Here is a 24,286-nt window from a genome sequence, read left to right as displayed (position 1 = left end):
GCAATAAAATTTTAATTTTTTATGTCTTTGGTCAGAAATGTTGTTTCCTATTTGTTTCCTAGAAATCAAAGGAAATGACTACTGTCCCCTTCAAAATTTACTTTTGTGACCTGGATATCAATATTTTGAAAGTGATCTCTTTTCCATTACATTTCATACCTACTTTCCATTACATTTTCTGTTGTATTTCAGTGCTGAATTACTGAAGCAGAAATATTGTTATAGCAAATATTTTGACAGTATCACAGATTTGCTTATCAGTTGCTTGACCATAACCATTTGAATATGTTCCTTAGTGGTTGAGAATATGTGAATTTCTGATCAGGAGCAGAGTAGTGGGGGAGCATGACAGCCACGAGTTGAGAGGGATTCTTTGGGATTTGAATAAATATCATAACAAAAGCAAAGTTTGACGGAAATACACAGTTATTATTCAGTTCGCAGTGGTGACAGAAAACAGGGAGGTAACATAAAATACATAAGGAAAACAAAGATAAGATAACTTGTACCCATAGATGACTTCCTGTATCTTGAGTTGAATTATCCTTACATGTAAGTACACATTCACATACATACACACATATTTTCTCTTTCTCTCTCCCTCCCTCTCTCTGAAGAATGCTACAGCCTTACCTGAGGTATAGTAGTTGTATTTGGAGCTGTGTGAAATGTGTAGAAGCCATGACCCATCTTAGAATAGCGAAAGGATATGCTGGAGATTGGGCTCAAGTATATCCCTTTACCGTAGGCTGCACCATTCACCTGGCAAGAAATTTCAGCAGACTTTAGTGATTAGCTTAACATGGATTTTAAACATTTCTACAAGAATACAATTGATTAAATCAACTCCAATGCTTGACTTGTTAGTTATTTCATTTATTTCAGAAGGTTGAAATATAAAGCCAATGCCAGTGAGATTCAAAATTAGATTATTAGAATATGTAAATAGATATTGCAAAGCATTCTGTCAAGCTCTCTACAGATTTTACCTTCCACTAGCCTCTGCAATTTTCTTGATATTAACAAAATGTACAGATAGTGATATAAGTATCCTTATAGTTATATTACTACATGTACAAAATTACATTGCAACAGGGTGTTTGTGTGTACCACACATTTTCTAATTATTTAATATATTTATATTTTAAAAGATTATTTACGTATATTTATTAATTAATTATTTTATTATTGCAGTTTATTTTTAACCTGATGAGTGGCTATATTTATATCGTAGTGATTTTACTACTACTATTAATTTTTTTACTATAATCATTTCTTAAATATAACCACAAAACACGTGGCGTTATTCTACCAAATATTATTTATTATTTTGCACATTATTTAATCATCGGTATATTATAGTTATTTTATATTTAATATTTCTATTATATGTAATTTAATTGTTCATTTTGAATTGATAAAAGGTGTTTTTTTCTAAATCATATATATATATATATATATATACATAAATGGATGAATGAATTATCCTTTGTTTACCGTTAACATGGAAAATTCAATAAACAGTTACCAGGGTAGCAAAATTCACGCAAGTAACACGGATGAAGCGACCTATTCAAAGGTAGAAACTCTGGGTTAATGTGCAATATATATATATATATATATATATATATATAATCATCATCATCATCATCGTTTAACGTCCGTTCTCCATGCTAGCATGGGTTGGATGGTTCGACCGGGGATCTGGGAAGCCAGAAGGCTGCACCAGGCTCCGGTCTTATCTGGCAAAGTTTCTACAGCTGGATGCCCTTCCTAACGCCAACCACTCCGAGAGTGTAGTGGGTGCTTTTTACGTGCCACCTGCACTGGTGCCAGGCGAGGCTGGCATCGGCCACGGTCGGATTGGTGCATTTTACGTGCCACCTGCATGGATGCCACCTGCACGGATGCCATATATATATATATATGTGTGTGTGTGTATATATATATGTATATGTGTGTGTATATACATTTGTGTGTCTGTGTTTGACCCCCCCCCCCCCCCAACATTGCTTGACAACTGATGTTGGTGTGTTTATGTCCCCTGTAACTTAGCGGTTTGGCAAAAGAGACTGATAAGTACCAGGCTTAAAAAAAGTACTGGGGTTGATTTATTTGACTAAAAATTCCTCAATGTAGTGCTCCAGCATAGCCACTGTCTAATGACTGAAATAAGTAAAAGATAACTTTTGAAGGAAGACAGTTATGGATAAATAAAGGAGCTACTATGGAATTACACACCCTGTGAGAAATATCACACCTTATACTCTTAAAAGGAGAAAGATATCTCGAAGCCGCTCGTGCTGGCATAGGGTTAAACAACAATATATGACAGAAATTTAATTTGGAATTATAACTATGACATTTCTAAATGGTTTGTCACTTCAGTTTGGCAATGATTATCACATCTTTGTATTTCTGGTTATTCAGTAAGTTTTCTGTGTTAGAATACAATTTAGAGCTAATGATGTAAATGACAACTTGTCTAATTTGCTTGTCTTTGTTTGGACACTAGCATTATCACTTACAGGATTCCAGCGAATCAATTATTGGTTCACTGCATTATTGATCACCAGAGTAACAAGGCAGGATGTCTCACTTGATATAGAATAAATGTTAGTTTCAAATTTTGGCACAAGGCCAGCAAGTTTAAGGGAAGGTGTAAGTTAATTACATTGACCCCACTGCTCAACTGGTACTTATCTTATCGACCTTGAAAGGACAAAACGCAAAGTCAACTGTGGCAGAATTTGAACTCAGAACCTAAAGACAGATGAAATGCCACTAAGCATTTTGTCCAGCGTGCTAACAATTCTACCAGCTCACTGCCTTATGATATAGTATATTAGTTTCAAATTTTGGCACAAGGCCAGCAATTTGGGGGATGGGGATAAGATGATTAAATTGACCCCAATGCACAACTGGTACTTATTTTTATTGACCTCTAAAAGATGAAAGACAAAGTTGACCATGACAAAATTTGAACTTATAACATAAAGATGGGCAAAATACTACTAAGCATTTTGCCTGGCATGCTAACATTTCTGCCAGCTCACCACCTTATGTTATAGAATAAATATTGCAAAGACATCGTCCTAAGAGCACCAACTTTATTGGTTTTCTCACTAGTGTTTACATTCTTTGCTTATATACATTGGTGAAAGCTAAGCACACATATATAAATGCAAATAAGAAATTCATAAACTTGAAGTTATAATAAAAGGTATTTGCAAAGGTACTACACAGGGAGGTCAAACATAGAATCATTTGGCAGCAAAACAAATTTCTTAGCCATAAAGTCATGCTTACACATTTGTAATTATTTGTTTGGTTGTTATAATTATATACTTGATAATTACAATTATTTACATGGTCATTACAATTTGACATATTGCCAAAGTTATTAAATCCCCATCTTGTTTCTGGTGTCTAAATATCTGTTGTTTGTAGACTTCTATTTCTTAGCTTTGAGAATCAATTGCATCATTTTAAGCCAAAGAGGAAGTCTCTCTGTAGCTTGGCTTACTAGAAATAGAAGTCAAGTCTTCTCCAAGTCCCACCCTACTGTTTAGTTGTATAGTTCTAGTTATACTATAACTGGAAAAAAATCATGTGATGGAAGAATGTTATAAGTAGGATACAGCTGCTATACTTTTGATCATACATCTCCTTTATGAAGAATGATCTGGAGCAAAACAGCATTACAATAATCACCTGTTTTGTTAAATATTGAACTCATACTTGTTGTGTGTTCACAATATATACTTTATTTAACTTCAAGCATTTGTATTGCTTTATAAAATCTATTCTTTTACTTTTTGTATATATATTTTTATCTATAAAAAGAAATTAATATCTTTACAGCAATTAATATTTTGACAACAATTAACTTCCTGTAAATAGTTTCTGGTTCTATTCTCATGGAAAAATCAAGACAAGCATTGATACAATTTGATAGGAGTTGGTTTACTTTTCCACACAAATAGAAACAATAGAACTAGAACATCTGACTGGTATTCATATTAGGGAATTTTTATTGTTCACACCTGTGATAATAGCGCATATTTTTTTCTATTAATAACTGGAAAAAAACTGACTCTGAATTACCTGATATTTTGTTCCTGATGCATTAAGGAGACCAATTCTCAGTATAGAATGCCAGTTCTCAATACTTGAACCACTGAGTAACAAAGAATACAGAATTACAGGTACACAGTAAAACATATGTTTACACATCAGCAAAGCTAATATTTAATTAAGTTTATTGTATTAGGCAGTCATCAATAATTTACTATTGAAATTTGAAACCTCTTCAGAAATTTTATTGAGAATACAACTCCCCTTGATATCTGAAATGGTTTCGCACTCAAGCGAATAAAATCTATGAACCAATTTCCTTTTTAGATCTTGGATTTAGGACAATATTGCCAATACTTTTAGAAAATACTTAACTACCACAATATGCACTTTCAGTTTTTCCCCTTCTTCTATTAAACTTTAAAGCTTTTACTGTTGAGTTCTACATTGTTCTAGTGAATATAACATAATTGCTGTAATCAACTTGATTTCTAAATAGTTAATTTTTAAAATTCATTTTTAAATCACATCATCTAGGTTTGGTACTTCCACCAAATTTTGCAGATTCATAGTTTTTCTTAGGATAGATACAGAGGTGTTTTCTCATTTTTCCTACTGGTTATTTACAGTTTATTCTGCTAGTCTTCTGTTCCCCTGAGCTTACTCTTGATGCACAGTGTCTTAACCTTTTGGCAGAGGGACTAGTTCACATGAGATCAGGGCATGTCTACACACCAGTGGGATTATGTAACATATGTCTAGAAGGCCAGTCCTCTTCTGAGCCCTGTATATTTTAGCCACATCTTCAGGGACATATTGCACAAGGCTATTTTCTGCTATTTGACCAAAATTGAGGCTCTTGACAAGAACTACTACCTTGGCTGACATGAACTTGGGAGTTGTGTAATCAAGAGCTAACTCGATATTCCCCCAAATTCCTGAACTCTCAATCTGGGGTTTTACCACTGAATGCATTTTACTGTCTTGACCAAGAAACTGGAGAATACAAAGGGAAGATATGACAACCTTATCAGCTGGTTACAGAAAGCTAACCTCCGGTAACTTGAGAATTTGTGTGTGGGACAGGAGGGAAGTATTGTGGTCCATAATTGTTGATGCCCATAGACAAGACACAAAGAAAAAGAAAATTACTCCAAATATTGTCATCCTTGTTAACATCATCATTTACATCTGATTTTCTATACTGGCACAGATTGGACAAGCCATCATAGGCCGGATTAGTTCATATTTGGAGTTATTGTCCTAGATAAGTTAGGGATCCTATATTACTTGTACATTTTATTTTTGGTTTTACTATGCTTGAATGCTCTTCTATAATAAACCACTTTATAGAATGTTTCTATGAAAGCAATGGCTCTTGAGTGACTGTCATGTCCTAAGCAAGACTAAAGAACACTAGCAACCTTTCATTGTTTTTGTTTGTTGGTTCATTTGCCAACCATTTCACATGTCCTTAGCAAATATTCTCTCTAATCTACATGTCTTTGTTTCTTCACCAACCCTGGCTGATAGAAAAAAAGATTGATGAAAGAGAACCAGATAAGATGGTAGCCAAGAGGAGGAGGAGAGAGAGAGAGAGAGAGCGGGGAGAGAGATAGGAAGGGGAAAAGAAAGAAAGAGATAAAAGGGAAGAGAGGGGGAAATGTAATAGACAGCTACATGAAGATTGTTAGTAAAGTGAGTGAATAGAAAACAGCATGAGCAGTGTAATGATGTGAGTGACAGCAGAGAGAGGTTATAGAAGAGAGAATAGTGTAAGGAAGAGAGTGATGAGAAAGAAAGGGAACTGGGGGAGAAGAGAAAGTGATGGATGTCAACAATGAATGACAAAAGAAGTAATGTCTGAGGTAGTGATGAGAAGGATGGATGTCAATAATGAATGATAAGAGAGGGAATAAATGGAGAAAGAGAGAGAATGATGGCTAGCAATAAAGAAGGGAAGGTGGCAAAAGAGGGGATTGAAAACAGATAGAGGTAATGTAATGACATCTCTCATTACCTAAGCAGTATGATGGAAAAGATATAGTGGGGGAGGGGGTAAGTGATAAATGAGAATAATGAAGAGAGGAGGAGAATAGGAGATGGAGAGTCCCCCAACCATTAAATTTACAATTAAACATAATGGTTGGGGCAGACCCAAATAAAGATATTATACATCCCAATCTTCAGTACCAACCTCATGGAATTTTTCAAATCCATTAGCATTGTAGGTAAGGTAGCTATAATGGGAAACTCAAGGTTTCAGAGTAATTACAGCTTCAAAAATAAGATATAACATGTTCTTTTAAATATGATATAATTACAAGCTGAAACTTCACAAGTTGTTATTCTAAATTTCCCATTGCTAATCTTCAGGTGATTATGGAAAATGGAACATAGAATTTAAAATATAAATAAAATATACAGGAAAAAAAAAGATTCGTAATCACATAGCAAGCACTGGTTGGTTAGTAGAAAATAACAAAAGAATACTATTGGCTGATTAGATTACCAATGACTGCTGTTTGAAAAATCTTATAACAAAAATAAACCTTTGACAATGGCAAAATGAAAATAATGCTATAAAATGGTTCATACTATACAAGAAAATATAGAATCTTTTCTACTCTAAGCACAAGGCCTGAAATTTGGGGAGAGGGGCCAGTCGATTAGACCGACCCAGTATGCAACTGGTACTTAATTTATCAACCCCAAAAGGATGAAAGGCAAAGTTGACCTCAGCAGAATTTGAACTCAGAATGTAAAGACATGAAATACCACTAAGCATTTCACCTGGTGTGCTAACGTTTCCGCCAGCTCACAATCTTACAAGGAAATATATAATATAAAAACAATGTATGAGCATATGTGAAAAAGTATGAAATGACAAATTCAATGCAAAAATGAAATTTGTAATAGTTAAAAAGCAGTAGTTTTTAAACAGAGATATAAAAAAAAGTCAGAGAGGAAAACATTTCTATCATTGTAATTCAATGGTTATAATTTGGTTGCTTTGATTTAATTACTTAGAGGATTGAAGTCATGAAGTAAATACTTTATAGAATATCTGAAAAATGAAGCCTCTTTCTCACTCTTAGGATTACCAACTTTTAATTTAAACAAAACCAGCAATGCAGATCTGATTGGAAATTCAAATGGTATGGTATGATTAATAATTGGTAATTAATTTCAAACACAACAGATCCTGCTTCTTTCAAATCAAGATATGCTTAGACAAAGTTGTTCCATATTCTTAAAGATTTTTTAAATGTGAGTTATGTTGATACAGAATTGTTCTTATAAGACACTTTGGCTAGATAAATATAAGAGAAGTATTGTAGTTAGGGAAAACTTCAGCAAACAAGACCAAATGTTTTAAGACAATCATCATTAATACAATTACTAGAAATAATGAAGTTATAAGTTAGAAAAGCATTTAATATTACTAGATAGTTTTATGGAGTTAAAAATTGTTGATTGCACCTAAAACAATAGCTGACTTTAATTAAGAGCTCCTAATAAAATGTACCATAAAAACCCATGTAATTTACACAGGTGATTTCAGGATAAAATTTGTTAAAAAAAAAAGGCTTCTACTTATGGAAAATTTGCACCTAAAAGTTTTGAGAATTGCTGATATAGCCAGGGGGAAAAGGTTTTCAATTTAGTTGTATTTAATATAATTTCACTTGCTTCTGATTAGATTTTATTAAATTTTCATTAAATAAAAATTATTTCTGTTTAACAGGTATCACATTGAAAGGTATTAAATTATAAAGTGTTCGTGTTGTTTATAATAAACTTTATTTTACATTTCTTGCCAACAAGAGATTATGTCTGATCTTTAGCATACTGCTGTATGTCTTCTCAAATCAAGATCACAGGAAAAGTTGTTGATGAGAATTACCAACAAAAACAAAGCCGATAAATATGCATTGGTGTTGCAAATTAAGTTTAATTACCAATAAACATCAACTTGGATGACACTTTACTCAACCAACTGAGGAAGGTAACTGATCAAGCTGATTATGTAAACAGAATTCTTTTCTGCCTATTCTTGTCAGAACCTTTGATACGGAGTATCGAAATTTTAACCCCTTTCACACTTATAAAATGTCGAGCAAACTTAAAAATTTGTCATTACCATTATTGTCAGTATGGGCAGAACTTATGAATCATTTATTATGAAAGAGAAATTGAATATGTGCTACATTGTGATAGACAGAAACTCCAAGCAAAGTAAAATATGGCATGGACCATGTTTACCAGCATGAATGTCAGACTTCAAAAACTAGTTAACCATTTGGTGGTTTTAGTAAATTTATACAGAAAAAATAAGCATTATACTGTCCAGCATAAATAAAAACCTATTCTGACATTAAATGAGTCAACTTCCAGTACAAATGTTTATGTTTTGTACATCCTTTCTCAATAAAAAGAAGTTTCAAAACAAATTCCGGAAATTATTTACACATGTAATTTACGCACCCCTAAAGTTTATCTTTACTTTTGCAAAGAAAGTGCATAAATTACATGGGGTTTTATGGTAAATGGAAAGAAATAAAATCTGAGAAGTCTTCAGAAACATAATGTACATTTATACTAACTGCTGAATTATACAATAGAGTATTTCTTAGAGTATTTTATGCTTAGGAACATTAGTAAAGAATATTTAGTGTATTTTATGTTTGAAAGCATTATTATGAAATCTCAGTAAGTGTGTACACATTTAGATTTTGAAGCTCTGTCATAAAACAGTAAGAAGTGAAGATGAATCTTTGGACTTCATAAGCAACTAATGCTACAAAACTTACTGGAAAGCAAATGTGCTGCCATGTCTGTCTCTTGCTGTACGGAATATTTCTTCTTTAGCTGGAGCTGCACTGAGCAGTAAAAACTGGTGGTTGGTATGCATAAATGTCAGTTGCTGAAACAGAATAAAGAATTCAGTTACTTAATATCAAGGGTAAGACAATCACTGAGAAGTAAATTAGAGATATATCACAGCTATATTTCTGTTAATAGTGTACAGTTTTTTCTTTAAAAAAAAAAAATTTCTTTTCAATAAATCTTGTAAACTTAGTTAAAATTTCACATCTAGAAGAACCATTATTACACAGGAATATCATAATGGAAGACGAAATGCAGTGAATTGTATTGGTGATAACATTGCAGAAGTGTTATGATATGTCTGGAACACCATAGCAGACTACTATTAAAAGATAAAGGTAAAGTGAATGCAAGAGTTTCTGTGCATTTTTAGATGGTTAAAATGACTCTTCTATGGTGTCATTGTTTCACTTTCAACATATGGCTTCATATCAAGTCACTTTCCAAATAACTATAACTTCAAAATCATCAATATTTCTACTAAAGATTCTTTCTTCTAAATAGGACAGGCATAGTTGCATAGCTGAGAGGTCAGCTTCCCAATCACAGTGGGCTCAGTCCCATTGTGTGTCACTTTGGACAAGTGTCTTCTACTATAGTCTTGTGAGTGGATTTGATAGACAGAAACTGAAAGAAGCCTACTGTGTGTGTGTATATATAATGAAATATCATATCAATTGAGTAAAATATATCAACTTTGTTAGCAAATTAAATAAAATATTTGTTTCTTGTGCAAAATGCTAATTTTTTCGTGGAAAAATCAAATATTACATTTTGCTGAGGATTATAGACATCACTAATCCCACCAAAGTTAAAAAAAAACAACTGCATTTCTTTTCATATAGATAAACTTTTCAATAACATAAAAATAAAACTGAATAATAATTTACTTACATCTGTTGGAGGCAGTTTAACAATATGGGATCTGTTACTTGTGATAATCCTGAAAAAAACATTGGAAAGGAATACTTAGCAAACATGCAAAATATAATATAAAAGAGCAAGATTATCGTATGATAGTTACTTGCACAAATTTCGATATGACTAAAACAGGCTGAGAATTGCGATAATTCTATGACTGTTTCAGCTTTTAGGATAGCTCACATCTTCCAAAACATCTTAAAGATAAGATTTTAATAAAAATGTTTAGGCAAAGGTATTGCTGTGGTGCGGTAAGAAGTTTGTTTCCCAACCACGTGGTTCCAGGTTCAGTATCACTGTGTGGCATCTTGCACAAGTGTCTTCTACTATAGCCTCAGGCTGACCAAAGCCTTGTGAGTGAATTTGGTAGATGGAAACTGAAAGGAACCTCATTGTGTGTGTTTGTGTGTGTGTATAAATTTGTGCATGTGTGTGTGTGTTTATCCCCCACCACTGTTTAACAACCAGTATTGGTATGCTTATGTACCCATGATCTAATGATTCAGCATAAGAGCCTGATAGAATAAGCTTTAAAAAGCATTAAAAAAAGAATAAGAACCAAACTTTAAAATAAGAATAAGTACTGGGGTTGATTTATTTGACAAAAATTTTTCAAAGCATGGCTACAATTTAATGACTGAAACAAATAAAAAATAAAAAACAGGCAATCTACCAAAACAATTGACTGAGAAATCAATTAAGTTAGAATGCTGGTCAAATAGTATTTTCTTATATTCTAATGTATAATTGTATAATAGCAATTTTATAATTCTTAAGCAGTGAGAATTTATTTTATCAGTCACCAACAGTGTGTCATTTTGAGCTGTCTGCAGTACATTTTAACCATTTAGTATTTAATTCTTCTATATCCATCCAAAATATTCTACTCTTTTATGTTCAAACTGGCCAAATCCAGCCTCTCACGCCAACCCCTTCATATCATTCTAAAATTAAGTAGCCACATAGTCAAAGTCTCAAAGCTATGAGATAGTGCATGATTAATTCAAAACAATGTAAATAAATAAGTATTACATTTGACAAAGTAATCTGAGTGCTAAAAGATTAAAGTTGTTGGAAGTCACTATGTGACATTCTGTCCCATTTATTTGTAATGAAAGTGAATCAGACTAGAGTGAGATTTAGTTGTATCATGATGCAAAGACTTACCATTGCAACAATGGATAAGCTAAACGGTTCCTTTCATCCATAATTTTCTGTAAATCTTTCCCAGAGTTCCATAACATCTCTGACATTGTTGGAAACACTTTTAAAATAGATTTCACTTTTTTGTAGTCTTTATGCTGTAACAAAGATTGGATTATTGAACAGAAGAGAAAAGGAATGAGGAGTAGAAGGAAGACTAAAAACAAACACAATTAAAAATAAATTTTTCTGGAGTTAACTGAAATGAAACTAAGTTTCATTATTGTATTTGGTTTGCAAGATATTTGATACAAACCCATATGTTGAAACAGATTTGTTGTATCTTGGGAGAGTCATTATATCAATAATAAACATGTTTCACTTCTTTTGATCAGTTTATTAACATTGAACCAATTAACTAATCAACTTTGACAAACCTAGCTGATTGATTGATTGACCAAACAACTAATCAAACAATCAAATAGTTAATTGTTTAAATGTTTCCAAATTGACTAACAATAATAATAATGGTTTCAAATTTTGGTACAAGGCCAGCAGGTTTGTGAAAGGGTGTAAGTCAATTAAATTGACACTAATGTTCAACTGGTACTTATTTTACACCCCTCCATGCCATTTTTCACTTCTGAACATATAAACATTTCGCAAATACTTATATTTGGGCACAAGGCCCAAATAGTTCTTTTTTCTGGGGATAAAGACTATTGTCTTACGCTCCCTTTTAAACAATAATATCAATGAAGACAGTAGTTTTGATAACAAAAAAAACCTGTCAAGCTTCCACCAACGTTCTAGCCTTCTAATTGGAAGTATAATAATAATAATAATAATAATAATAATAATAATAATAATAATAATAATAATAAATAATAATAATAACAAGACATGACAGAGTTGGCCAGTATTTACACTGGACAATATGTCGGCATTATAAAATCAAAACCGCTGACAAATGGTATAAACATCATCCTGAAGTTGTGACTGAGGGAGAAAATGTGTCGATTCTATGGGACTTCCCCGTGCAGACCGACAGGACTATAAAAGCCTATAAACCGGATGTCATTATAAAAGATCAGACAAAAAGGATGTGTTTATTAATTGACATGAGTATTCCCTGTGATCACAATATAGCAGCGAAAGAATTTGACAAGATTAGTAAATATAAAGACCTGCTAATGGAAATTGAAAAAATGTGGTATCTCAAGGCGACTACAGTACCAGTGATTGTAGGATCTCTAGGAATGATAAAAAAAGGTACTGAAACCTATTTGTAAATGATTCCAGGCTTACCATCCCTACAGAAAGTGCAAAAAATCGTATTAACTGGAACGGCTCATGTACTGAGAAGAGCACTATTGCTGTGAAAATAACATCCATCCATGAATTTATTTATTTATTAATTTTTAAATACATATTTTATCTGTGAATCTGCACGTGTAATCTGGGAATGCATACAATGCCCTTCTCTGCCTTAGGTGTATGGAAAACACTCAGCGAGAAACGGAAGAAAATTTGAAGAAAGAAGGAAAAAACATAATAATAATAATAATAATAATAATAATAATAATAATAATAATAATGATAATAATAATAATAATAATGATAGTAATAATAATAGTAATAATAATGATAATAACAGAGAAATAGAAGCAGTGCATGAGTTTATTATTGGCATAATGACCCTCCTGAGATACAGCCAAAAATATCTAGGGCAATAATGGAAATTAGCAACCATTTTCTAAGAAACTAACACAAGGAATTGCTGTAGAAACAACTTAGACAAAAACTGCATATAAAGTAATTAGTATTAAAAAATTCAATAAAAAATGTGAATATTCAAAATACTCAAGGAAAACATATAAAAATTTTTACATATTATTCACATAAAATGATATTACCTTAGGATGAAGGCCAAACTCTGTGGGTTTTTCTGGATCTATGATTGTAGGATAAGGGTTAAAGATGATATCACGGCGGTTAGATTTGCAGGCAGCTTTTGTCATTGATATTAACAAGTCAACAACCTGTAAGAAGTCATTAGAATTAATTGTAGGAATGCTACTTCAAATGACAATAGCAACAATAACAGAAACAACAACAGCTAGCAATCATGATGTCTAGTTTTGAGTCATTTTATTCTTATATCTTTTGTTGTTGTCAGGCATGGCTGTATGGTAAGAAATTTGCTTCCCAACCAATAGTTCTGGGTTCAACCCCACTTAATGGTAATTTTGGACAAGTGTCTTCTACTATAGCCTTGGGTCAACCAAAGCCTTGTGAATAGATTTGGTAGACAGAAACTGAAAGAAGCCCATCATGTGTGTGTATGCATATATATAAATATATATCGAGTCATCCCATAAACAATGTGGCTTTTTTATACTTCTTTTATTTTTCCAAGTTCTTTCTTAATCTAAAATATACTTTTCTTCATTTTCCTTCCATCTGGTAGACTTGTATGGCCCTTCTTCCAAATTTCCCTCGTCCATGATGAAAAATACTCCTCTAGTACTGTTCTGACCTTGTCTACAGAATTCATATTTTTTCTGTCCAAATGATTTTGAAGACTGTAGAATAAATGATAATCAGATGGGGCAATGTCCAGTGAATATAGTAGGTAGGGCATCATTTCCCATTTAAACTGCTCCAGCCTTTGGAATGTCATCCTCACTGTATGTGGTCAAGCGTTATCCTGATGGAAGAACACCTTTCAGCTTGAAACCAAAGATAGTCATTTTTCTTCTAGTGCTGACTTGAATGACTGGTTGAATGACCAAATTCAAGCTTTTCTACTAGTCCCTCAACAGTTACGATGGGATTTTGTTCCATTAGGGTTTGCAGGACATACTTGTCGAGCTCTACTGATATTCCAGGATGAAGCTTGTCTTCTAGGCTATAGTTTCCAGCTTGGAATTTCTGGAACCACTATTGTCCAATCCTCATATACTGCATTAATATTCCTCGCACTTTCCATTGCGTTGTTGCCTTTATTGAACTCATAAAGCAAAATATGCTGAATATGCTTTGTCACTTCCATTATAGCTTTAAAAAATAACTGTTAAAATCAAACTTCACTCTTCAAAACTTTCTCTAAGAATAAGGACAAGGTAAAATTTCTACCTGCTTTTATAGCAAGTTGATGCAGGTAGTTTATCATGTCCCCCCTCTGACTTTTAGTTCATGCAATTGAAAAAACCATATTATTTATGGGTTGACCCAATATATATATATTTCTATGTGTGTATCTTTGTCTATGTTTTTGTCATACACCACTGCTTGGCAACCTGTTGGTTTATTTACATCCCTGTAACTAAGTGGTTTGGCAAACGAGATAAATAGAATAAGTCACCACCTTCTAAAATATATACTAGGCTTGATTTGTTTGACTAAACTGTTCAAGGTGGTGCCCCAGCATGACCACAGTCCAATGACTGAAACAAGTAAAAGGTAAAAGATAAAGATAAACAAACATGTTGTACTCCATGTGTGTGCTAGCGGAAATTTTTCAGAGTATATAATCTTCTACTCATTTGTTCTGGTCATTTGACTGCAGCCATGCTGGAGCACCACCTTGGAGGGTTTTAGTCAAAGATATCGACCTCAGGACTTATTTTTTTAAGGCTAGTACTTATTCTATCTGTTTCTTTTGCTGAACTGCTAAGTTACATAGATGTAAGCACATAAGCACACAGCACACCAAACACTAGTTGTCAAGTGGTGATGGGGGACATTCATGGACACAAAGACATACACACATACATATATACAGGGGTTGGACAAAATAATTACCGTTTGTCAGGCATTTGCGATTACATTGTTCTCAACAGCCTGACAAATGGGAACGTGAAACTCTGAGTAGCAGTTTTTTGTGATATTTTTGTAGCTTTAATAATAATAATAACAATGAAAATAAAAGAATATTACTCTACCTCTGGTATTCAAGTATTATTTTTTTCCACCTTGTTTCACATTTATGTGCTTACTCGTGTAAATATATTTATACATATAGTTAGAATTGGATTATTTTGCCATAAGAACATCAAAAAATTATTTCAGTTGTCCTATAATACTCAACCAGCCAGTAAATGTTATGTTGTAGTTGCTATTTTTTGTCTTTTATTTTTACTTGATTCAATCATTGGACTGCTATAATGTTGGGGCACTGCCTTGAAGGGTTTAATAAAACAAATCAGCCTCAGTACTTATTTTTCTGACAGCTATTCTATTTGTCTTTTTTGTTAAACTGTTAAGTTACAAGGATATAAAGAAACCAAAGCCAGTTATCAAATGGTGTGGTGGGGGAGGCAAACATACACACAAAGACATACACGCACATAACATATCCTATATATGCATATATATAAATGACAGGCTTCCACATAGTTTCCATCTCCCAAATTCACTCACAAAGCATTGGTTGGCTTGGACCTATAGTAGAACACACTTTTCTGAAGGTGCCATGCTGGGGACTGAACCCAAAACCACATGGTTGCGAAGAGGGCTTCTGTCATACACACACAAGTAAACTAGCAGTTAAGATGTAATGTACACAACCTTAAATGTAATGCATTTAAGATTGAATAATAATACCGAATTACGAATTATGCATCTGTTGTGAAATGGATAAACCTGCTACTATTAATACTACAGGTAGTTCATGGCTTTCTCCCTTCCAAATTACAATACAGCTGTCTCCCTGCTATACTAAACACTGACTAAGTCATAAAGTTGACATCTTGTCTAGAATATGTCAAGATTTAGCTATGCAGAGTTGTATTTCTTCCACCAGTGTCTCACATTTTTTATCTCAAATTGATGGTTAATATATAATTTAATGCATACAAATGCATTTTATTAGAAAAATTCTGTTGCTCCCTATACAGCATATGGATGAAGTAATTCTGGATAAGAATATATTCTAAAATGTACTTGAAGTTAGATCTTGTCCAACAAGAAAGGAATCACAATTTTGACCAAGTTGTGTCACATTCACCTTCATTCAGACACAACTACATGCTCTCTAGGCGGATTATACACTGAAGCAAGTACATATCCTGATCTAATCATTTGATTGGGTAGATCTAGCAATAAGTGAAAATTATATAACAATTCATAAAATGTATGAATGAATCCTCTTGGAGTTTTAACTCCCAGATTATTTTAAGGAAAAACATTATTAAGACATCTATACTTTACTATATTACATAATACTTATTTACCCCTCCTTCCACACACAAACAAACAAACATTCATACATACAATACATACAATACATGCATCTCTTTGAATATCAAAGAAAATGAAGATAGCTATGGACAACAATTTTGAAACCGCCAGCTTCTATATCCAGATTATATATTCACATTTATACCAATAACAATTGTTGCACTTAGGTTTGTGAGTAAATGTTCATGTGATAATTTGTAAAACCAGGGTTTTCAGGAAAAGAATTCAACCAGTTAACAAGCACATTATAAATATAATCAGTAGTGGAACAGTAAAAATATACAAGACATTTCTCAAGATAAAAATGTGACATTGTTTTTGTTATCAACATTCCAAGAATAGAGCTTAGTATCTTTGATAGAAACAAGCTACTCCCTTACAAGAAAACTTCAAATAATTTAAAATAGAAGAGAACATACATACATATATTTGCAAACATTGTACAACATAACATTAGATGATACCTCACAACAGTCAGCTTTATACTTATGCATTTGGAATACAAATCCTTGAGGATACCTTTCTCCAAGATTAATAAAAGTGAGACCACTGTAGTTATTTCCTTAACTCTCCCCTCTCCTCAACAAAAATTAGCTTAATCTAGTCTCTGGGTTAGAGGAAAAGCATTTATTGGAAAGTGTAGGCTTGGGTAAGGATAAGACATATTAAGCAAGTCTAGAAAGGTATAGATATTTTATTTCCCATGACACTAGGCTTACCTCAGCACCAGTATCCATGGCAGTGGTGGCAGTACTCATTACACCAAGATCTTGGAAAGCAAAAGAACACAACTCTCGAGCACAGACAGCAGGCTGGAAATGATTAAAAGAAAAGTTTGTAAGAAAAAAATGTTAATAGTATTTTCTTGAGGAGGAAAAGCTAATATGTTACTTCTTTTTGAAAAGTTATTTTTATTTCTACAGTTTCACATTAAATTTCCTTTCTAACTTAAATGGATATTCAAGCCAAATGATGCTTAATTGTCTAAATATAAGTGTATAAATATATTTTGCTTGCATTTGAAATTACATTTTCCTACTTAAAAACTGGAAGTAAACATTACAAACTTTCAGAAAGCGAAACAGCACAACACTAATTCTTTTATTATTGAATAAATATTCCTTATTGTTTTCGTTATTTTGTTCAGATAATGCAGCAAGCTATTAGTATAGTTAATGCATCAGACAAAAGACTTAGCAGCATTTCTTTTGGTTCTTTATGTTCTCAGTTCAAATCCTGCTGAAGTCAACTTTGCCTGGCATCCTTTTGGGGTTGATGAAATAAAGTACCAGTCAAGCACTGGAGTTGAGGTAATCGACTTGCTCCTCATTACTCAAATTACTGGCATTGTGCTAAAAAATTTAAAAGAATTATTTTGCTCAGATATTCTATAATAGAGTAGAGGTTAATAATGTGGTTAATTTTTGATATTGGAACAATTTGTTTGGACATTGGTTTCATTTGGAACAAAAGAGGGGAAAAAAAACTTCCAGAGTTTAAATCAACAAACTATATATTAGCAATACCACAAAAGTGGGGAGAACTTCTAAAGTTTAATTCAACAAACTCTATATTAGCAATATGATTGTTCCACTTACCTGTAGCATTGACCCGTTTTGAAATAAATGGGCTTGATCACAAACAACACAATATTCATTTAATGTTGGTATACGTTGGCGAGTATACAAATAAACCTTATAATAAGATGAAAATAGATTATTTAGACCACGCATGATTATATTATGAGGATAGAAAATACTACTATATCTTGATGATGAAGTTTATCTCCTTATGACTATAAAAGTAGGGATTTTTATAACATTGCAAAACCTGTTTGTTAATTAGAATAACTGAAATGAGAAATTTATCTTAAAAGCCATATCTGTTTTTCCATGTACTTCATCATACAATGGTGGGACAGTAATTTAAGATTAGATGTCCATAAAGAGAGAAAACTGGCTAGTTACACATGAATAAGGTGGGGTTACAGAAAATGAAAATATACTGCTAGAATTACTTTCATTTTTGATGAATTCTGCATAAAGAATCACTGCTAAATCTATTTTCTCTCATTTTAGATGACAGAAAAAAATAAAATGGTAACAAAGAAAGAAAGACAGAAAGGAAGAAAAAAGAAAACCCATAAGAGGAGGAGCACATAATCAAAGTGTTTGTAGACTCTCTTTGGTAGAATCACTGAAATAACTGGATGGAACTTGTAATATCTTCTTATATTTAACATGTTATGGATGAGTCTCATCCTTGATCATTTGGTAAGGCAAGATGGTTGGGTAACAGAAATGTAAGAATGCTTACTTGGATGTCAAGCAATTAAATCTTGACTGAACAAGATGCGGATAAAAAGAGGATAAACAGTCAAGATATTGGTGATGCTGCTGATAAAAGCATGTATGAAGTTAGGCAGTTAATGGGAAATGAAAGAGTGAGTGAATGACACAACACAGTTTACAAGCAGAAAGAAATGTCACACTCTGAACCAGGAGTTAAATGCATAAAGTTGTTCATCACTATCATTATCTATAAATAAGTCATTGGCTGTTGGCTGTGAAGTGAAGCAAGGCAGCTGTACAACTGCATCTTGAATTAGAATTTCTTGACTCTGTTAAGATCATTTTAAACAAAGTACTCACTAATATTAACTGTATTCAAAGGAGGCTACAAATTCCTTACATGAACTCCATGGTGCCTCCGTGAATTTGAAAGTTTTCTATGATCATTTTCATGACAAAAAGGTAATGTTGGTCAGTGAGTTAGTTGAAAAAGTTGAAAGATATCAGAAATGAAAGAAATGAAAAGCTGATGAGAACTTGAGAGGCATGATGTTAACAGCTAAGGAGGAAATGGAAAGAGTCATGAACGAAAAATAGAGGCTTGCTTGTTTGGTTTCCTTCTCAATGTCAAAGAACTGTGTTGCAATTCAGACAATAATTATTTAGAAAAGTGTGAAATTTTGGGTAAATTTTACAGTCCAGATGTTGGTGGAAAGCAGTTGTATGAAGGAATTTTGAATTGTAGAACATTGATATCAAGGTGGGCCAATATGAAAATATCAAAACTTGAAGATCTTGAATTTATTGTTCAGCATGGCAAAGGAAACATCTTTCCAATTGATATTCTTACCCATAGGAGTTTCCATCACCAGTTGTAACAGATCACCCTGCAAGTTAAACTAATATTTGAAAACCTCTATAAAGCAAGACAGACTCTGTGATGATGCTCAGTTGAGTAGAGTAAATAAGGAAACTGAAAAAAAAAAGACCTTATTTTGGACAACTTCACAGAACAATTTGTATCCATGAAAGTATGGGAAATTTATTTATAATTTATATGTCAAACCATAATTCATTGATTAAAATAATAATGTCCTTGACTTTATACATGCTGAACTGATATTACTGCAAAGTTATTTAAAAGATGCGTATCAGATGTTTAAACAGGAGAGCGTCAGTTGTTGTCTAGCTTCTCTTCAGTGTACATGCCTGCTCAAATTTACTGTGCCTTCTCCTGAATTTCCTATGGGAAAAATAGTTTTGGTTTATGAATATTTTGGGCGATGAACAACATTTATGAATGAAGTGAATTCATAAACTGAGGTTCCACTGTACATGTTTGTGTGTGTGTGTGTGTGTGTGTGTGTGTGTGTGTGTGTGTGTGTGTGTGTGTGTGTATGTGTGTGTGTGAATGTGTGTGTGTGTGTGTGCATGCATGTGTGTGTGTGTGTGTGTGTATGTGCACTTCTGTAGATAGATAGATAGATAGATAGATAGATAGATAGACGGTGCTAGGCATTACACATTCTTTATTTTCTCTCCTTGTTTCTTTCTGTGTTCCTTTCCGTAGAAGAGCGTAGGCTCGAAACATTAAAGACTTTTTCACTTCTCGAGCATTAAACTAATACATCTGTTTGTTGTCTACACCACCTGTCTTCGTCTTTTGTTGTTTTTTTTTAATTCTCCCCCTAGATAGATAGATAGACAGATAGATAGGTAGATAGATAGGTAGGTAGGTAGGTAGGTAAGTAGATCGATAGATAGATAGATAGATAGATAGATAGATAGATAGATAGATAGATAGATAGATAGACAGATAGACAGATAGATAGATAGATAGAAGGGAGAAGGGTGAAAGAGAAACAGTAAAAGAATTACCTGAGATAAAAATCCATACTCTAGGCAAGGAATCCGTTTGGATCTTTCTCCATCAGCTGTTGTTGATGGGACCAAACTAAGATCTCTTGTAAAAGAGTGGCTAAGATTTGGAACTGTTGCTGAAGAGGCAAGCCGCAAAATCCGACTGAGGCTGAGCTTGCCCACTTTGATTGGTGAAAATGTTGAGGGGCTGGAAGAAATGGCCGCAGCACCACCAGAAGGAGCACTTTCATTGTTGTTGTTATTGTTGTTGTTGTTATTGCTACTGCTACTGCTGCTGCTACTACTGCTGCTACTGCTACTACTGCTGTTGTGATTGTGGTGGCTGTTGTTATTGCTTTCATGACTTGGACAGTTTGTATTTCTATCAGTTATTGAGGGGATGTGATTGTCTTCTTTGTTCTTGCTACATTTACTTGAAGGATGACACAAACTGCAACAGGAACAAGAAATAATGTGAGAAAATCTAGAAAAAGTTTTGCAGTTCAAAAAACATACTAAGAACCCAGTACATTAATAAAGAGATGCAATGTCAATCTATGAGATCAGTAGTTAAATTAGCGTTAACATGCTTAATGGGAAATAGGAATGAAAACAATCTAACTAAAAAGTAATTTGTTATGAGCAATGGGACTGAACCCAAAACCATGTGGTTGGGAAGTGAATGTCTCACCACACGGTCATGTCTGACAATGATAATGATAAGAATGATGATGAGGAGGAGGAAGAAGGAGAATAGGAGTTAGAGTGTAAGTAACTTTTAACAGGCACCAAGTCACGTAACTGGTACTTGCTCCTGGACTCACACTCTTGTTTTTGGTGTTATACAAACGAGAAATGAAACAGTTCCTGGTGCAGGTGTTAACTATTTAACACAGCCAGGGCAGGTGCTAAGAAGTGCAAGGCCCAATTAGAGAATTGTTGGGCCCTCCACTCTACAAAAGTCCCAACCAAAAGGCATTGAGGGCTTGAGGCTCCTCCATTAGCCACAATGATATACTAAAAATTCATCATAGCATCCTCTGCTCAAATGTGTGAGGGGCCCTCTCTTGGCACTGGGCTCAATATGAACAAATCTGTCTGATTAGTATAAAACTAGCCCTGAACACTGCTAGTTGAAACAGATACATATATGCGCCAACAAGGGAACTTGTATTTGGTCATTTCACTTGCTAGAAATATCAACTAAATTTTTTTTTAATCATGCTTAGACATCATTAAAAAAATGACATATTACACAATGCAGTCTAAGAGAAAAAAGCACAGAATGGTCATGGCTTGAATACCTTTGATCATGGGTCTGCTCAATCAAGTTTACACTGGGGATTAATAACATCTGATATCTTTTATTTGTTTCAGTTATTAGACTGTGACCATACTGGGTCCCTGCTTTGAAAGGTTTAATTGAATGAACTGAATCCAGTACTTATTTTTTAAGCCTGGTAGCTATTCTACAGGTTTCTTTTTCTTGAACCACGAAGTTACAGAGACATAAACAAATCAGCATTAGTTGTCAAGTGATGATGAAGTGGGGAACAAACACAAAGACACACATGCACAAAACACACACACACACACATGAAGGGCTAGCATGCAGTTTCTGTCTCCAAAACTCAGTCACAAGGCATTACTCAGCCTGGGGCTATAGCAAAAGACACTTACCCAAGGTGCCAGTTCGATGGGCTGACCCTGAATCCATTTTGTTGTATAAAGTGCAATATTCTATCATACACAAAAGGGCAGCAGGCTGACAGAATTGTTAGCATGCTGGGCAAAATACTAAGTAGCATTTCGTTCTTTATGCTCTGAGTTAAAGGACTGCCAAGGTCAACTTTGCCTTTCATCCTTTCAGGGTTGGTAAAATAAGCACTAGGTAAGTACTGGGGTCAATTGTAATCAATTTACCCTCCCCAAAATTGCTGGTCTTGTGCCAAAATTTGAAAATATTTTGCCCCACAAAAACAAAGAAATACTTAAATCGAATGTAAACACAAACGCATGATTTTTGTGATGCAGTGCTGTATTCCAGGACCTTGTAAGAAAATGACTGTTGATGAATTTTGAAAGATTCACTGCCTAAAACTGATCATGCAGTAATAAATTCTGTTTCATAAACACTGAATGTCAAAAATTGAGTCTCACAGTTCTTTCAGTTAATTTTTTAGAAGAATTCCTATTGAATAAGATAACAGAAGAAAGTGCCTAGTTTAGGGACAGTCATGGGTGGTTACGAAAATCACTTTGCAACCACATGGTTTCAGGTTCAGTTCCCCTGCATGCCACCTTGAGCATGTATCTTCTACCATAGCTCCAAACCAATGAATGCCTTGTAAGTGAATTTAGTAGATTGAAGCATGTTTTGTCTGTCTGTCGGTTTCTCTCTCTCTCTCTCTCTATATATATATATATATATATACACACACACATATATATATATATATGTATGTATGTATGATGTATGTATGTATGTATGTATGTATATATATATATATATATATATATTATATTATATATATTATATATATATATATATATATATATATATATATATATTATATATATATATATATATATATATATATATATATATATATATATATATATATATATATATATGTATATAGATATATAGATATATTTATATGTCTATATTTGTGTTTGTTCCTAGTAACTGCTTGACAACCAGAGTTGGTTTCTTTGCATCTTTGTAACATAGCAGCTCAGCAAAAGAGACCCAATAGAATAAGTGCCAAACATAAAATAAACACTGGGGGTCAATGTGTTTAAGCAAACTCTTCCGGTTGTTACCCGACCATGGTCAGAGTCCAAAACTGTAACAAGTAAAAGACAAAACATAATTAGACTTAAATAATAAAAAAAAAGACAAAAAGAAAAAAGGATTGGCCATAATTTGAATTCTGGTTGTTAGTCTGACTGCTTGATTATCTATCTGAGCATTTAACTATTAAATGTTTGTGAGTAAGTGTACATGTGTGTGTGTGTGCGTTGTTAAATTCTTGCATGTGTTGTAGCATTTTACAGTCATTAATGTGATGACCTCACAAGAAATAGCAGCTAAATTTCCCTCAAATCACACTCTACTATCTTGAACTGAGGGAGGAAAACACACTGGACAATATAGTTCTAGGCATACAAAAAAAAATGGCTAGTCATGGAATGTTTTTGATTATAGGTCTGCTTGATAAGGGCTGACTTGCAGCTGAACTTCAAAAGCAACAACAAAAAAAATCAACAACTGAGATTTAAAAAAAATTGAAATCAGCTTACTGATCGGTATTTGATGCGCTTGTAGATTGTTCACAATGATCAGAAATATGGCAAGGCATACTCTGAGATTTTGGTGCCATAGAATGTGCCCTAAGTACATCTCTGTTAGCCACTTTACGCCACTGATTTGATACAAAGGTCTCCACAATTCTGAAAATAAATGTAAAGAAATAACGACATCAGATTATTATGAACTAAACATATTTACTCTTTTGAATTATTGTCTAACTCTTCATTTTGCTCACTGCCTATGTATTTCTAGTTAGCTCTTTAATGCTCTCTACATTAATTCTTTCATTACCATATTTCTTTTGGTGCATATTGCCTTTGTTTCAATTAATTTTGAAAATAATAGAGAATTTATTTAAATAAATTTGGCATTATTAATTAAGCTGGTGTTTGGAACATAAATCATCATAAACCTAACTAAAATACAAACTAGGACACCTAGCCTTATGAAGGAGATAACAAAAGACTAAGATCTGGCACCTTGTTGTACACAAGAAGATCCATCCACCACAGCACTGGTGCCACATGAAAGGCACTCATGCTGG

At 33.3% G+C, this 24,286-nt stretch overlaps 1 protein-coding gene across 4 annotated transcripts in view; it reads right to left on the bottom strand.

The window, feature by feature from the left end:
- LOC115209382 (protein mono-ADP-ribosyltransferase PARP6) overlaps window positions 1-24,286 on the bottom strand; it is a 181,893-nt gene that overhangs the window by 8,160 nt on the left and 149,447 nt on the right. For all 4 annotated transcript variants that reach the window (XM_029777765.2, XM_029777764.2, XM_029777767.2 and 1 more), the window contains 10 exons: window positions 23,733-23,882; window positions 20,445-20,877; window positions 17,874-17,969; window positions 16,995-17,087; window positions 12,948-13,073; window positions 11,056-11,189; window positions 9,862-9,910; window positions 8,892-9,004; window positions 4,108-4,180; window positions 634-762 (listed from right to left, as the gene is read on the bottom strand). In XM_029777765.2, the coding sequence (XP_029633625.1) occupies window positions 634-762; window positions 4,108-4,180; window positions 8,892-9,004; window positions 9,862-9,910; window positions 11,056-11,189; window positions 12,948-13,073; window positions 16,995-17,087; window positions 17,874-17,969; window positions 20,445-20,877; window positions 23,733-23,882 (1,396 nt within the window). The remainder of the gene's footprint in view (window positions 1-633; window positions 763-4,107; window positions 4,181-8,891; window positions 9,005-9,861; window positions 9,911-11,055; window positions 11,190-12,947; window positions 13,074-16,994; window positions 17,088-17,873; window positions 17,970-20,444; window positions 20,878-23,732; window positions 23,883-24,286) is intronic.

Source organism: Octopus sinensis, linkage group LG3 (assembly GCF_006345805.1).
Source record: "Octopus sinensis linkage group LG3, ASM634580v1, whole genome shotgun sequence".
NCBI lineage: Eukaryota > Metazoa > Mollusca > Cephalopoda > Octopoda > Octopodidae > Octopus > Octopus sinensis.
This window is presented reverse-complemented; position numbering and strand designations above follow the sequence as displayed.